Below are 16,660 nucleotides of genomic sequence, written 5' to 3'. Positions count from 1 at the left end.
TGGTGTTCTGATCCAAACTCATTTATTCTGTCAGGACAAAACAACAGCTGGTGTTCTGATCCAAACTCATTTATTCTGTCAGGACAAAACAACAGGTGTTCTGATCCAAACTCATTTATTCTGTCAGGACAAAACGACAGGTGGTGTTCTGATCCAAACTCATTTATTCTGTCAGGACAAAACAACAGCTGGTGTTCTGATCCAAACTCATTTATTCTGTCAGGACAAAACGACAGGTGGTGTTCTGATCCAAACTCACTCATTCTGTCAGGACAAAACGACAGGTGGTGTTCTGATCCAAACTCATTTATTCTGTCAGGACAAAACAGGTGGTGTTCTGATCCAAACTCATTTATTCTGTCAGGACAAAACGACAGGTGGTGTTCTGATCCAAACTCATTTATTCTGTCAGGACAAAACAACAGCTGGTGTTCTGATCCAAACTCATTTATTCTGTCAGGACAAAACAACAGCTGGTGTTCTGATCCAAACTCATTTATTCTGTCAGGACAAAACAGGTGGTGTTCTGATCCAAACTCATTTATTCTGTCAGGACTAAACAACAGATGGTGTTCTGATCCAAACTCATTTATTCTGTCAGGACAAAACAACAGAAATATTTACACAAGTCAAAAAGAAAACAAAGATGATGTACTTTCCAGGAGAGAGACAGGTGTGTGTGTTAGGTCTGTTTGAGTGGTGCAGCAGGTAGACTAGCTGAGGCCTGTTCCAGGAAGGCCAGGGGTCCAGGTGGAGGGAGAGACAGGTGTGTGTGTTAGGTCTGTTTGAGTGGTGCAGCAGGTAGACTAGCTGAGGCCAGGGGTCCAGGTGGAGGGAGAGACAGGTGTGTGTGTCAGGTCTGTTTGAGTGGTGCAGCAGGTAGACTAGCTGAGGCCAGGGGTCCAGGTGGAGGGAGAGACAGGTGTGTGTGTCAGGTTTGTTTGAGTGGTGCAGCAGGTAGACTAGCTGAGGCCAGGGGTCCAGGTGAAGAGAGAGACAGGTGTGTGTGTCAGGTCTGTTTGAGTGGTGCAGCAGGTAGACTAGCTGAGGCCTGTTCCAGGAAGGCCAGGGGTCCAGGTGGAGGGAGATCTGACGGTTTACGATGCTGGACACTGACATCCTCCAGAACCTACAGACAGAACAAACATGATATTACCTACAGACAGAACAGACATGATATTACCTACAGACAGAACAGACATGATATTACCTACAGACAGAACAGACATGATATTACCTACAGACAGAACAGACATGATATTACCTACAGACAGAACAGACAGACATGATATTACCTACAGACAGAACAGACATTATATTAACCACAGACAGAACAGACATGATATTACCTACAGACAGAACAGACATGATATTACCTAGAGACAGAACAGACATGATATTACCTACAGACAGAACAGACATGATATTACCTACAGACAGAACAGACATGATATTACCTACAGACAGAACAGACATATTAACTACAGACAGAACAGACATATTACCTACAGACAGAACAGACATATTACCTACAGACAGACCAGACATTATATTAACTACAGACAGACCAGACATTATATTAACTACAGACAGACCAGACATTATATTACCTACAGACAGAACAGCCATGATATTAACTACAGACAGACCAGACATTATATTACCTACAGACAGACCAGACATTATATTACCTACAGACAGAACAGACATTATATTACCTACAGACAGAACAGACATTATATTACCTACAGACAGAACAGACATTATATTACCTACAGACAGAACAGACATTATATTACCTACAGACAGACCAGACATTATATTACCTACAGACAGAACAGACATTATATTACCTACAGACAGAACAGACATTATATTACCTAGAGACAGAACAGCCATTATATTACCTAGAGACAGAACAGCCATTATATTAACTACAGACAGACCAGACATTATATTACCTACAGACAGAACAGCCATGATATTACCTACAGACAGACCAGACATTATATTACCTACAGACAGAACAGACATTATATTACCTAGAGACAGAACAGACATTATATTACCTACAGACAGAACAGACATATTACCTACAGACAGACCAGACATTATATTAACTACAGACAGACCAGACATGATATTACCTACAGACAGAACAGACATTATATTACCTACAGACAGACCAGACATTATATTACCTACAGACAGACCAGACATGATATTACCTACAGACAGACCAGACATTATATTACCTACAGACAGACCAGACATTATATTACCTACAGACAGACCAGACATTATATTACCTACAGACAGAACAGCCATGATATTAACTACAGACAGAACAGACATATTACCTACAGACAGAACAGAGATTATATATTACCTACAGACATTATATTACCTAGAGACAGAACAGACAGACATGATATTACCTACAGACAGAACAGACATTATATTAACCACAGACAGAACAGACATTATATTACCTAGAGACAGAACAGCCATGATATTAACTACAGACAGAACAGACATATTAACTACAGACAGAACAGACATATTAACCACAGACAGAACAGACATATTAACCACAGACAGAACAGACATATTAACCACAGACAGAACAGCCATGATATTACCTACAGACAGACCAGACATGATATTACCTACAGACAGACCAGACATGATATTACCTACAGACAGACCAGACATGATATTACCTACAGACAGACCAGACATGATATTACCTACAGACAGACCAGACATTATATTAACTACAGACAGAACAGCCATGATATTAACTACAGACAGAACAGACATATTACCTACAGACATTATATTACCTAGAGACAGAACAGCCATTATATTACCTACAGACAGACATGGTATCATGATGCTGGACCAGACACATTACCTACAGACAGACATGGTATCATGATGCTGGACCAGACACATTACCTACAGACCTGATATGTCACCTATATATCTTAAAAGGATTTTCATCAATTTGATATATTCCTTGAAGCCCCGTTCAAAAACAGAACGAGACAGGATCCAGGAAGTGAAGCGGCACTGAGCCAGCAAAGTAGAACACGGCCTTTTTCTCAATTAGATTTAATCAACTCCTCCGTCCACTCTCGTCTCCTTTCCAAAAAGGTCAAAAGGTAAACCGAGGAGAGGTGGCGAGGAGGGAAAGTGGACTAAAGCACGCTTGTATGAAATGACACTCCTCCACAGGTAAATGAGGTTTCCAGGGGTCGCAACATGAAAGGTGTAACGTGATAGACTAGTGTATCATTTCTCCTCCCAGAAAACAAGGGGGGGGGAGTGTCAGATTTCACTCATATAGAATACACTTGTGCTTCCTGGTCAAAAGGAGGCTATGGAGGACTCTGCTTCCTGGTCAAAAGGAGGCTATGGAGGACTCTGCTTCCTGGCCTAAAGGAGGCTATGGAGGAGGGGAGGACTCTGCTTCCTGGTTAAAAGGAGGCTATGGAGGAGGGGAGGAGTCTGCTTCCTGGCCTAAAGGAGGCTATGGAGGAGGGGAGGACTCTGCTTCCTGGCCTAAAGAAGGCTATGGAGGAGGGGAGGACTCTGCTTCCTGGCCTAAAGGAGGCTATGGAGGAGGGGAGGACTCTGCTTCCTGGCCTAAAGGAGGCTATGGAGGAGGGGAGGAGTCTGCTTCCTGGCCTAAAGGAGGCTATGGAGGAGGGGAGGACTCTGCTTCCTGGCCTAAAGAAGGCTATGGAGGAGGAGAGGAGTCTGCTTCCTGGTCAAAAGGAGGCTATGGAGGAGGGGAGGACTCTGCTTCCTGGCCTAAAGGAGGCTATGGAGGAGGGGAGGACTCTGCTTCCTGGTCTAAAGCAGGCTATGGAGGAGGACTCTGCTTCCTGGCCTAAAGGAGGCTATGGAGGAGGGGAGGACTCTGCTTCCTGGCCTAAAGGAGGCTATGGAGGAGGGGAGGACTCTGCTTCCTGGTTAAAAGGAGGCTATGGAGGAGGGGAGGACTCTGCTTCCTGGTCTAAAGGAGGCTATGGAGGAGGGGAGGACTCTGCTTCCTGGTCTAAAGGAGGCTATGGAGGAGGGGAGGACTCTGCTTCCTGGTCTAAAGGAGGCTATGGAGGAGGGGAGGACTCTGCTTCCTGGTCTAAAGGAGGCTATGGAGGACTCTGCTTCCTGGCCTAAAGGAGGCTATGGAGGACTCTGCTTCCTGGCCTAAAGGAGGCTATGGAGGACTCTGCTTCCTGGCCTAAAGGAGGCTATGGAGGACTCTGCTTCCTGGCCTAAAGGAGACTATGGAGGAGGGGAGGACTCTGCTTCCTGGTCTAAAGGAGACTATGGAGGACTCTACTTCCTGGTTAAAAGGAGGCTATGGAGGAGGGGAGGACTCTGCTTCCTGGCCTAAAGGAGGCTATGGAGGAAGGGAGGACTCTGCTTCCTGGCCTAAAGGAGGCTATGGAGGAGGGGAGGACTCTGCTTCCTGGTCTAAAGGAGGCTATGGAGGACTCTGCTTCCTGGCCTAAAGGAGGCTATGGAGGACTCTGCTTCCTGGCCTAAAGGAGGCTATGGAGGACTCTGCTTCCTGGCCTAAAGGAGGCTATGGAGGACTCTGCTTCCTGGCCTAAAGGAGGCTATGGAGGACTCTGCTTCCTGGCCTAAAGGAGGCTATGGAGGACTCTGCTTCCAGGCCTAAAGGAGGCTATGGAGGACTCTGCTTCCTGGCCTAAAGGAGGCTATGGAGGACTCTGCTTCCTGGCCTAAAGGAGGCTATGGAGGACTCTGCTTCCTGGCCTAAAGGAGGCTATGGAGGACTCTGCTTCCTGGCCTAAAGGAGGCTATGGAGGACTCTGCTTCCTGGCCTAAAGGAGGCTATGGAGGACTCTGCTTCCTGGCCTAAAGGAGGCTATGGAGGACTCTGCTTCTGGCCTAAAGGAGGCTATGGAGGACTCTGCTTCCTGGCCTAAAGGAGGCTATGGAGGAGGGGAGGACTCTGCTTCCTGGCCTAAAGGAGGCTATGGAGGAGGGGAGGACTCTGCTTCCTGGTCTAAAGGAGGAGGGGAGGACTCTGCTTCCTGGCCTAAAGGAGGCTATGGAGGACTCTGCTTCCTGGTCTAAAGGAGGCTACGGAGGAGGGGAGGACTCTGCTTCCTGGCCTAAAGGAGGCTATGGAGGACTCTGCTTCCTGGCCTAAAGGAGGCTATGGAGGAGGGGAGGAGTCTGCTTCCTGGCCTAAAGGAGGCTATGGAGGAGGGGAGGAGTCTGCTTCCTGGTTAAAAGGAGGCTATGGAGGACTCTGCTTCCTGGTCTAAAGGAGGCTACGGAGGAGGGGAGGACTCTGCTTCCTGGCCTAAAGGAGGCTATGGAGGAGGGGAGGACTCTGCTTCCTGGCCCCTAAAGGAGGCTATGGAGGAGGACTCTGCTTCCTGGTCTAAAGGAGGCTATGGAGGAGGGGAGGACTCTGCTTCCTGGCCCCTAAAGGAGGCTATGGAGGAGGACTCTGCTTCCTGGCCTAAAGGAGGCTATGGAGGAGGGGAGGAATCTGCTTCCTGGTTAAAAGGAGACTATGGAGGAGGGGAGGACTCTGCTTCCTGGCCTAAAGGAGGCTATGGAGGAGGGGAGGAGTCTGCTTCCTGGTTAAAAGGAGGCTATGGAGGAGGGGAGGAGTCTGCTTCCTGGTTAAAAGGAGGCTATGGAGGACTCTGCTTCCTGGTCTAAAGGAGGCTACGGAGGAGGGGAGGACTCTGCTTCCTGGCCTAAAGGAGGCTATGGAGGAGGGGAGGACTCTGCTTCCTGGCCCCTAAAGGAGGCTATGGAGGAGGGGAGGACTCTGCTTCCTGGTCTAAAGGAGGCTATGGAGGAGGGGAGGACTCTGCTTCCTGGCCTAAAGGAGGCTATGGAGGAGGGGAGGACTCTGCTTCCTGGCCTAAAGGAGGCTATGGAGGAGGGGAGGAGTCTGCTTCCTGGTTAAAGGGGAGGCTATGGAGGACTCTGCTTCCTGGTCTAAAGGAGGCTACGGAGGAGGGGAGGACTCTGCTTCCTGGCCCCTAAAAGGAGGCTATGGAGGAGGACTCTGCTTCCTGGCCTAAAGGAGGCTATGGAGGAGGGGAGGAATCTGCTTCCTGGTTAAAAGGAGACTATGGAGGAGGGAGGACTCTGCTTCCTGGCCTAAAGGAGGCTATGGAGGAGGGGAGGAGTCTGCTTCCTGGTTAAGGAGGCTATGGAGGAGGGGAGGAGTCTGCTTCCTGGTTAAAGGAGGCTATGGAGGACTCTGCTTCCTGGTCTAAAGGAGGCTACGGAGGAGGGAGGACTCTGCTTCCTGGCCTAAAGGAGGCTATGGAGGAGGGGAGGACTCTGCTTCCCTGGCCCCTAAAGGAGGCTATGGAGGAGGGAGGACTCTGCTTCCTGGTCTAAAGGAGGCTATGGAGGAGGGGAGGACTCTGCTTCCTGGTCTAAAGGAGGCTATGGAGGAGGGGGAGGACTCTGCTTCCTGGTCTAAAGGAGGCTATGGAGGGAGGACTCTGCTTCCTGGTCTAAAGGAGGCTATGGAGGAGGAGGACTCTGCTTCCTGGTCTAAAGGAGGCTATGGAGGAGGGGAGGACTCTGTTTCCTGGTCTGAAGGAGGCTATGGAGGAGGGAGGACTCTGCTTCCTGGCCTAGAGGAGGCTATGGAGAAGGGGAGAACTCTACTTCCTGGTTAAAAGGAGGCTATGGAGGACTCTGCTTCCTGGTCTAAAGGGAAGCTATGGAGGAAGTGAGGACAGCCTTCTGTTGGCCTACCAACACATTTACACACTCCTCAACAACGTATCAGTTTCCGGGTCACGGAGGACGTACCTGCTGCCAGTGGTGCAGCTTAGACAGGTGTTTCTGAACAAGCAGCTCTTTCCTCTGGAGTTCATTCCGCAGCTCAGACACATCCTGGAGAGAAGAGAGAGGGAGAAGAGATGGACTAGCTGTTAACAGCAGAGGGAGGCTGTCCTAACACCAGAATAGAGAAGAGATGGACCAGCTGTTAACAGCAGAGGGAGGCTGTCCTAACACCAGAATAGAGAAGAGATGGACCAGCTGTTAACAGCAGAGGGAGGCTGTTCTAACACCAGAATAGAGAAGAGATGGACCAGCTGTTAACAGCAGAGGGAGGCTGTCCTAACACCAGAATAGAGAAGAGATGGACCAGCTGTTAACAGCAGAGGGAGGCTGTTCTAACACCAGAATAGAGAAGAGATGGACTAGCTGTTATAACAGCAGAGGGAGGCTGTCCTAACACCAGAATAGAGAAGAGATGGACTAGCTGTTAACAGCAGAGGGAGGCTGTTCTAACACCAGAATAGAGAAGAGATGGACTAGCTGTTATAACAGCAGAGGGAGGATGTCCTAACACCAGAATAGAGAAGAGATGGACTAGCTGTTAACAGCAGAGGGAGGCTGTCCTAACACCAGAACATCCCCATACTGGTGAAGTTTCCCCTTAGGCACAGATCTAAGATAAGCCTCCCCTCCCCCAATCCTAACATTAACCATTAGTGGGGAAAATGTAACACTGACCCAAGATCAGCATCTAGTGGAGACTTCACCCTAATCCATATAGAGCCATCAAATTCTAGAACCCAGCGACTTCACCCTAATCCATATAGAGCCATCAAATTCTAGAACCCAGCGACTTCACCTAATCCATATAGAGCCATCAAATTCTAGAACCCAGCGACTTCACCTAATCCATATAGAGCCATCAAATTCTAGAACCCATTTCCACTGGCTTTTCTCTCCCATTGTTCCCCTCTTAATCAGGGCCTGGTTTAGACCTGGGACACCAGGTGGGTGATTCCCCTCTAACCAGGGACTGATTTAGACCTGGGACACCAGGTAGGTGATTCCCCTCTAACCAGGGACTGATTTAGACCTGGGACACCAGGTGGGTGATTCCCCTCTAACCAGGGACTGGTTTAGACCTGGGACACCAGGTGGGTGATTCCCCTCTAATCAGGGACTGGTTTAGACCTGGGACACCAGGTGGGTGATTCCCCTCTAACCAGGGACTGGTTTAGACCTGGGACACCAGGTGGGTGATTCCCCTCTAATCAGGGACTGGTTTAGACCTGGGACACCAGGTGAGTGATTCCCCTCTAACGAGGGACTGATTTAGACCTGGGACACCAGGTGAGTGATTCCCCTCTAACCAGGGACTGATTTAGACCTGGGACACCAGTCATTCTTCCCTCTAATCAGGGACTGGTTTAGACCTGGGACACCAGGTGGGTGATTCCCCTCTAATCAGGGACTGGTTTAGACCTGGGACACCAGGTGGGTGATTCCCCTCTAATCAGGGACTGGTTTAGACCTGGGACACCAGGTAGGTGATCCCCCTCTAACCAGGGACTGATTTAGACCTGGGACACCAGGTGGGTTGTTCCCCTCTAACCAGGGACTGATTTAGACCTGGGACACCAGGTTGGTGCTATTAAATGGCCATGTAGAACAGCAAAGCTGGTAGTGTAAGAATTGAATACCTCTGGTATACAGTATCACCTACCTCTTTGACCACCTGGTCGGGTTTCTGGACTGATTTAGACCTGGGACAGGTGGTAGGGTATGAATTGAATACCCCTGGTATACAGTATCACCTACCTCTTTGACCACCTGGTCGGGTTTCTGGACTGATAACTGAAGACGCTTCTGCAGGAAGAAACATTCTGTCTGTCTGGCGACATCCAGAAACTTCTGAATACACTGATCCACACCTGGGGAGAGAAACAGGTTAGAGAGAGACAGGTTAGAGAGAGAGACCGAGAAACAGACAGGTTAGAGAGAGAGAGAGAGACAGACAGGGAAACAGACAGAATAGAGAGAGACAGAATAGAGAGAGACAGAATAGAGAGAGAGAGACCGAGAAACAGACAAGTTAGAGAGAGAGAGACAGGCAGGTTAGAGAGAGAGACAGGGAAACAGACAGGATAGGTTAGAGAGAGAGAGACTGAGAAACAGACAGGTTAAAGAGAGACAGGTTAAAGAGAGAGACACTCACAACATGCAAGTCAGTTAATTTTAGCTAGATAAGCAAAGTAATTAAATAAATATATATTTTTAATGAATGTGTTTCAAACTGTTTACAATGCTAACTGCCCCAAGGCTAGCCAACTCTCCTCCTGAATTACTGGGTGTGCAGGTTTTTGCTACAGCCCTGCTGTAAAACACCTGCTTCTACCAAACAGCTGCTCATCTGGACCCTGATTGGCTAAATCAGGTGTTAAAACAGGGCTGGAGAAAAACCATGCATACCCTGTCGCTATCCAGGAGGATGGTTGTTGGTCACCTAGGAGCTCGTCTGGGAATACGGTGCCCTTTTGGGTCGTGAACTTTACTGGTCTCACCTGTCCGAATTTCCTCCTGGTCGGTTCCGTTCACGTAGTCTTGACTCACTAGGGACGCAAAGCAAGCCTGCTGACACAAGACAACTGGTTAACAGTTCACGACTAACACTTAACTAGCTTCAGTAAGGCCAGACCAGAGATAAAAATGTACTTAGCTATAGCTATAACATGACATTGAGTTACATATAAGTGCTAGTTGTGTCCTGGAAAGCCAGTAAAACACGAGACGCAAAGTATGCTTGCAGCCCAGGTTGGTGGCACTTTAAATTGGGGCGAACGGGCTCGTAGTAATGACTAGAGCGTAAATCAATGAAACGGTATTAAATACATCAAACACATTAGTTTGGTTTCCAGGTGTTTGATGCCATTCGCTCTGTTCCAGACATTACGATGAGCCGTTGTCCCCTAAGCAGACTACACTGCTCTCTGCACAACAACAATGTAGCTAGCTAACGCTAGTAACACTAGTTCGGTTAGCTAGTATCATTCCGTATACCACGGCTAGCTAGTATCATTCCGTTAGCTATACCACGGCGAGCTAGTATCATTACATTAGCTATACCACGGCTAGCTAGTATCATTCCGTATACCACGGCCAGCTAGTATCATTACGTTAGCTATACCACGGTCAGCTAGTATCATTCCGTTAGCTATACCACGGCTAGCTAGTATCATTACATTAACTATACCACGGCCAGCTAGTATCATTCCGTTAGCTATACCACGGCCAGCTAGTATCATTACGTTAGCTATACCACGGTTAGCTAGTATCATTACGTTAGCTATACCACGGCTAGCTAGTATCATTCCGTTAGCTATACCACGGCCAGCTAGTTTCATTACGTTAGCTATACCACGGCCAGCTAGTATCATTACGTTAGCTATACCACGGCTAGCTAGTATCATTCCGTTAGCTATACCACGGCTAGCTAGTATCATTCCGCTATACCACGGCCAGCTAGTATCATTCCGTTAGCTATACCACGGCCAGCTAGTATCATTCCGTTAGCTATACCACGGCTAGCTAGTATCATTACGTTAGCTATACCACGGCCAGCTAGTATCATTCCGTTAGCTATACCACGGCCAGCTAGTATCATTACGTTAGCTATACCACGGCCAGCTAGTATCATTAGGTTAGCTATACCACGGCTAGCTAGTATCATTAGGTTAGCTATACCACGGCTAGCTAGTATCATTACATTAACTATACCACGGCCAGCTAGTATCATTCCGTTAGCTATACCACGGCCAGCTAGTATCATTCCGTTAGCTATACCACGGCCAGCTAGCTAGCTATACCACGGCTAGCTAGTATCATTCCGTTAGTTATACCACGGCCAGCTAGTATCATTACGTTAGCTATACCACGGCTAGCTAGTATCATTCCGTTAGTTATACCACGGCCAGCTAGTATCATTAGGTTAGCTATACCACGGCCAGCTAGTATCATTACGTTAGCTATACCACGGCTAGCTAGTATCATTCCGTTAGCTATACCACGGCCAGCTAGTATCATTCCGTTAGCTATACCACGGCTAGCTAGTATCATTCCGTTAGCTATACCACGGCTAGCTAGTATCATTCCGTTAGCTATACCACGGCCAGCTAGTATCATTAGGTTAGCTATACCACGGCCAGCTAGTATCATTACGTTAGCTATACCACGGCTAGCTAGTATCATTCCGTTAGCTATACCACGGCCAGCTAGTATCATTCCGTTAGCTATACCACGGCTAGCTAGTATCATTCCGTTAGCTATACCACGGCTAGCTAGTATCATTACGTTAGCTATACCACGGCTAGCTGTTGCTGTCGTACCTCGAAAGAAGCCTCTAGGTCGTCTACCAGAGTGTTGGGGCCCTGGACCCTGTTCCCCGGAGCTCCAGATAGTAGTCCCGGCTGACCCGGGCCGCCGACAGGGTGAGGACCAGCGGACTGCTGGCCGGGGAACATCCCGCTGCCCATGGAGGAAGACATACTAGATGGTTGTTTGCAGTGTTGCCAACTAAAATGACGTTGTGATGTCATTGCGTGATAACGTAAAATCTGCGTCATTACGTATGATACGCAAAAACGTTCCTCAAATTGACATTTGTTCAGGTGCAGAGTCCCACTCTTTTCTGTACTTCTTCTGGCTGTACACTTTTGATTGAGAAAACATGTTGATTGATGTTGTAAATTCTGTTCAAGATCAAACATTCGTGAGCAACTATATTCATTGGGTTTGCTGCAGGCGTCACTCACAATGCACTATTGCAGCCAGGCACGTGTGTTGTGACTGAGTTGTGTGACAGAGAAAATCGTTTGTCAGAGGGGGAAATGCGTGCGTTTGAGTCACTTTTCAAAAGTTGCTAAAAGTTCCAAACAAATTTTTAAAAGTAGCTACATTTGTTGCTAGGTGCTGTTTGAAAAAAAAAAAAAGTTGCCAGGGTAGTCCGAAAAGTTGATAAATATAGCAACTAGGACATGCCACACTGGCAATGTAATAGGTTCTACTTAATGACTATATATATAAAAAAAGGTTTGATTAAAATAAATGTTTTGCAATTAAAACAATTTGTCATTTACACTATAATATAGTGACAAGACACATTGATCCCCCAAAATTGTTTTATTGGTGTTTTATTTAAATGACTGGCAATAATAATATTTGACAGTTTTTTTTTTGCAGAAGTGCACACCAACTTCAGCATTAGTTTCTCCCACAACTACTGGACAGAAGAGGTTGGTTAACTCACTGTCACTGAAACCTCATTTTTACCCTAATATGCATCGCAAGAACGCTATGCAAAAAAAAGACCATCTTGCGTTCTTGCATGTTACATGTGCTGGGGCACTGGGGTGGAAATGTCCTCTTCAGCCCTCTGGATGCACAGCAGGCTACTACCAGATGACTCAGGATACATCCCAAATAGCATCCTATTCCCTATATAGTTCACTACTTTAGACCAGACTCCTATGGGGAGGGAATAAGGTGCTATTTGGGAAGCAGTCTGTAACTCTACACAGTACCAGTGTCTCTGTCTCTACAGAATAATCCTTCTCCAGCCAGCTCAGTGTGTGTAGGTGTGGTGTGTGTGTGTGTCTTCAGGCTTGGTTGGCCAGTCCAGCAGCGAACTCTACCAGTGTTCGTGTCGGTCTCCCAGACATTCCTTTCTTCAGGTAGGGAACCTGGAGAGAGACAAACAGTGAAAGAGAAAAGTGTATTGTTAATGTCCAACAGGACAACAGCCAGCGTCTCTCAGCAATCCAACCCCTCAGCAAACAGAACAGAACAGAAGGGGTTGTGGTCGTCATGGTTCCTGAACACTAACAGAAGGGGTTGTGGTCGTCATGGTTCTAGAACACTAACAGAAGGGGTTGTGGTCGTCATGGTTCTAGAACACTAACAGATGGGGTTGTGGTCGTCATGGTTCTAGAACACTAACAGAACTCCTCCGGTATGGATGTGTTGTGATTGATGTGTCATTCTGATCATGCGCGCCGTGTCACCGACAGAGCTAGTTCGTTAGCTAAGCTAGCCCCTGTAGCTAGCCAGTAACTCCTCCAGTATGTGTTGATGTGTCTTAGCTAGTACGTTAGCTAAGCTAGTCACTGTAGCTAGCCAGTAACTCCTCCAGTATGTGTTGATGTGTCTTAGCTAGTACGTTAGCTAAGCTAGTCACTGTAGCTAGCCAGTAACTCCTCCAGTATGTGTTGATGTGTCTTAGCTAGTAGCCACGTTAGCTAAGCGTTATTAGTCACTGTAGCTAGCCAGTAACTCCTCCAGTATGTGTTGATGTGTCTTAGCTAGTACGTTAGCTAAGCTAGTCACTGTAGCTAGCCAGTAACTCCTCAGTATGTGTTGATGTGTCTTAGCTAGTACGTTAGCTAAGCTAGTCACTGTAGCTAGCCAGTAACTCCTCCAGTATGTGTTGATGTGTCTTAGCTAGTACGTTAGCTAAGCTAGTCACTGTAGCTAGCCAGTAACTCCTCCAGTATGTGTTGATGTGTCTTAGCTAGTACGTTAGCTAAGCTAGTCACTGTAGCTAGCCAGTAACTCCTCCAGTGTGTGTTGATGTTCGTTAGCTAAGCTAGCCACTGTAGCTAGCCAGTAACTCCTCCAGTGTGTGTTGATGTTCGTTAGTCACTAGCTAGCCTAGCCACTGTAGCTAGCCAGTAACTCCTCCAGTGTGTGTTGATGGTCGTTAGCTAAGCTAGCCACTGTAGCTAGCCAGTAACTCCTCCAGTGTGTGTTGATGGTCGTTAGCTAAGCTAGCCACTGTAGCTAGCCAGTAACTCCTCCAGTGTGTGTTGATGTTCGTTAGCTAAGCTAGCCACTGTAGCTAGCCAGTAACTCCTCCAGTGTGTGTTGTCATAGCTAGTTCGTTAGCTAAGCTAGCCACTGTAGCTAGCCAGTAACTCCTCCAGTGTGTGTTGATGTTCGTTAGCTAAGCTAGCCACTGTAGCTAGCCAGTAACTCCTCCAGTGTGTGTTGATGGTCGTTAGCTAAGCTAGCCACTGTAGCTAGCCAGTAACTCCTCCAGTGTGTGTTGATGGTCGTTAGCTAAGCTAGCCACTGTAGCTAGCCAGTAACTCCTCCAGTGTGTGTTTGATGTTCAGCTGCTAGCCACTGTAGCTAGCCAGTAACTCCTCCAGTGTGTGTTGATGGTCGTTAGCTAAGCTAGCCACTGTAGCTAGCCAGTAACTCCTCCAGTGTGTGTTGATGGTCGTTAGCTAAGCTAGCCACTGTAGCTAGCCAGTAACTCCTCCAGTGTGTGTTGATAGCTAGCTAAGTAGCTAGCCAGTAACTCCTCCTGAAGCTAGCCACTGTAGCTAGCCAGTAACTCCTCCAGTGTGTGCTTGAACTGACCTGGTATGACGCTGCATTGATCAGTTCTACAGTTTAAAGCCTTTATTTTAGCGCCCCCCAAAGTCAACCTTTAACCTCCACTGTAGTGTTTTATGGTTGTACATGTTTTAAGCCTTTGTAGCTAGCCAGTTCCTCCAGTGTGTGTTGATGTTCGGAAAAGATAGCCACTGTAGCTAGCCAGTAACCCCAGTGTGTGTTGAAAATCAATACAAAAATCAAAAAACAGTTGTCATAGCTAGTTCCAGAAGACTAGCCACGTAGCTAGCCAGCTTTCCAGTGTGTGTTGTCATAGCTAGCCTGTTAGCTATGTAGCCACTGTAGCTAGCCAGTAACTCCCCAATGAGGAGCCACTGTAGCCAGCCAGTAACTCCTCCAGTGTGTGTTGAAACGCTGCCACTGTAGCAGCCAGTAACTCCTCCAGTGTGTTGATGGCCTCAGAACTAGCCACTGTAGCTAGCCAGTAACACTCCAGTGTGTGTTGATGTCTGTTACTAGCCACTGTAGCTAGCCAGTAACTCCTCCAGATGGGCATTAACAGCCAGAAGCCAGTAACTCCTCCAGTGCTGTTTCTAGCTAGTTCGTTAGCTGCTAGCCACTGTAGCTAGCCAGTAACTCCTCCAGTGTGTGTTGAACTTATGACGCTGCATTGATCAGTTCTACAGTTTAAAGCCTTTATTTTAGCGCCCAAAGTCAACCTTAACCTTTAAACTGTAGTGTTTTAGTTGTACATGTTTTAAGCTTTGTGTGCTGCCATTTTGGCCAGGTCTCATGACCTGTCTGGTAAAATCAATACAAAATCAAAACAGGTCAATGTTCCACACCCGTACCGTCCTGTTACCACACTGGCCTAAGGTGCGCACAGAGGAGCAGTCACAAACTCCTAGAAACGCTCCATACCCAGTCACCTAACACAGAGAGACACACACAGTGTGTATATAACACCTCCACACACACGTAAGATGGCATTAACATAGAAGTTGTTTAGGGTTGTTTCAGATGTTGTGTGTGTGTGTGTGTGTGTAATTATAATAGAGGATGGCTTTTCAGTGACCTGTCTGGTGTAATGTGTGAAACAACGGCATCCTCCACAAGCTGTACCACACTGGCCTAACACACAGCCAGTCACAGTGTGTATGAACCCTCCATACCCTGTCTGAACACAGAGAGACAACATCCATCCATACTCCATTTTGATAGAAGAACACGAGTGACCAATATAATAGAGGATGGCTTTTCAGTGTGTGTGTGTGTGTGTGTTACTAGCCAGTTAGTGACCAGTCAGAGTTGGTGAAGACTAGCCAGTTAGTGACCAGAGACATAGCTCCAGTTAGTGACCAATAGACTAGCCAGTTAGTGACCAATAGACTAGCCAGTTAGTGACCAATAGACTAGCCAGTTAGTGACCAATAGACTAGCCAGTTAGTGACCAATAGACTAGCCAGTTAGTGACCAATAGACTAGCCAGTTAGTGACCACAGACTAGCCAGTTAGTGACCAATAGACTAGCCAGTTAGTGACCAATAGACTAGCCAGTTAGTGACCAATAGACTAGCCAGTTAGTGACAAATAGACTAGCCAGTTAGTGACCAATAGATCAGCCAGTTAGTGACCAATAGACTAGCCAGTTAGTGACCAACACACAGCCAGGGTAGTGAACCAGTGAGGGTAGCCAACCAGTGAGGGTACTAACCAGTGAGTACTAGCCAGTTAGGGTAGAACAACGATGGCCCTGGGGTTGAAGCTTGAGCACCAACACACACAGGGTACAACCAGTGAGGGTACTAACCAGTGAGGGTACTAACCAGTGAGGGTACTAACCAGTGAGGGTAGCACTATGAGGGTATGGCCAGTGGGGTACTAACCTGTGAGGGTACTAACCAGTGAGCGTACTAACCAGTGAGGGTACTAACCAGTGAGGGTACTAACCAGTGAGGGTACTAACCAGTGAGGGTACTAACCAGTGAGGGTACTAACCAGTGAGGGTACTAACCAGTGAGGGTACTAACCAGTGAGGGTACTAACCAGTGAGGGTACTAACCAGTGAGGGTACTAACCAGTGAGCGTACTAACCAGTGAGCGTACTAACCAGTGAGGGTACTAACCAGTGAGGGTACTAACCAGTGAGGGTACTAACCAGTGAGGGTACTAACCAGTGAGGGTACTAACCAGTGAGGGTACTAACCAGTGAGGGTACTAACCAGTGAGCTGCATTAACCAGTGAGGGTACTAACCAGTGAGGTACTAACCAGTGAGGGTACTAACCAGTGAGCGCGACTAACCAGTGAGGGTACTAACCAGTGAGGGTACTAACCAGTGAGGGTACTAACCAGTGAGGGTACTAACCAGTGAGGGTACTAACCAGTGAGGGTACTAACCAGTGAGGGTACTAACCAGTGAGGGTAGCAGCGTTGACGATGACCCTGGGGTTGAAGCT

At 47.6% G+C, this 16,660-nt stretch overlaps 1 protein-coding gene and 1 pseudogene across 1 annotated transcript; both read right to left on the bottom strand.

Moving 5' to 3' along the window:
- Positions 1–572: 572 nt before the first annotated feature.
- Positions 573–11,394, bottom strand: LOC135569103 (mediator of RNA polymerase II transcription subunit 28-like). Its single transcript, XM_065015947.1, has 5 exons — positions 11,193–11,394; positions 9,372–9,438; positions 8,629–8,741; positions 6,838–6,921; positions 573–1,129 (listed from the first exon to the last, which is right to left on the bottom strand). Exons 1-5 carry the CDS (start codon positions 11,349–11,351, stop codon positions 1,010–1,012), a joined length of 543 nt encoding a protein of 180 aa, XP_064872019.1. The 5' UTR covers positions 11,352–11,394; the 3' UTR covers positions 573–1,009.
- Positions 11,395–12,461: 1,067 nt separating this feature from the next.
- LOC135569101 (methylsterol monooxygenase 1-like) overlaps positions 12,462–16,660 on the bottom strand; it is a 101,093-nt pseudogene continuing 96,894 nt past the window's right edge.

The sequence above is a fragment of the Oncorhynchus nerka genome, unplaced genomic scaffold, assembly GCF_034236695.1.
Source record: "Oncorhynchus nerka isolate Pitt River unplaced genomic scaffold, Oner_Uvic_2.0 unplaced_scaffold_1206, whole genome shotgun sequence".
In the NCBI taxonomy this organism is placed as follows: Eukaryota; Metazoa; Chordata; class Actinopteri; order Salmoniformes; family Salmonidae; genus Oncorhynchus; species Oncorhynchus nerka.
This window is presented reverse-complemented; position numbering and strand designations above follow the sequence as displayed.

Bases quoted from the DNA above. Each gene is read 5' to 3' on its own strand.
- LOC135569103 (XM_065015947.1), bottom strand. From the start codon at position 11,351: ATGTCTTCCTCCATGGGCAGCGGGATGTTCCCCGGCCAGCAGTCCGCT. The intron at 9,439-11,192 runs GTACGACAGCAA...TTGTGTCAGCAG, and splicing joins ACCTAGAGGCTTCTTTCGAG to GCTTGCTTTGCGTCCCTAGT. The intron at 8,742-9,371 runs GTGAGACCAGTA...TTCTCTCCCCAG, and splicing joins CCAGGAGGAAATTCGGACAG to GTGTGGATCAGTGTATTCAG.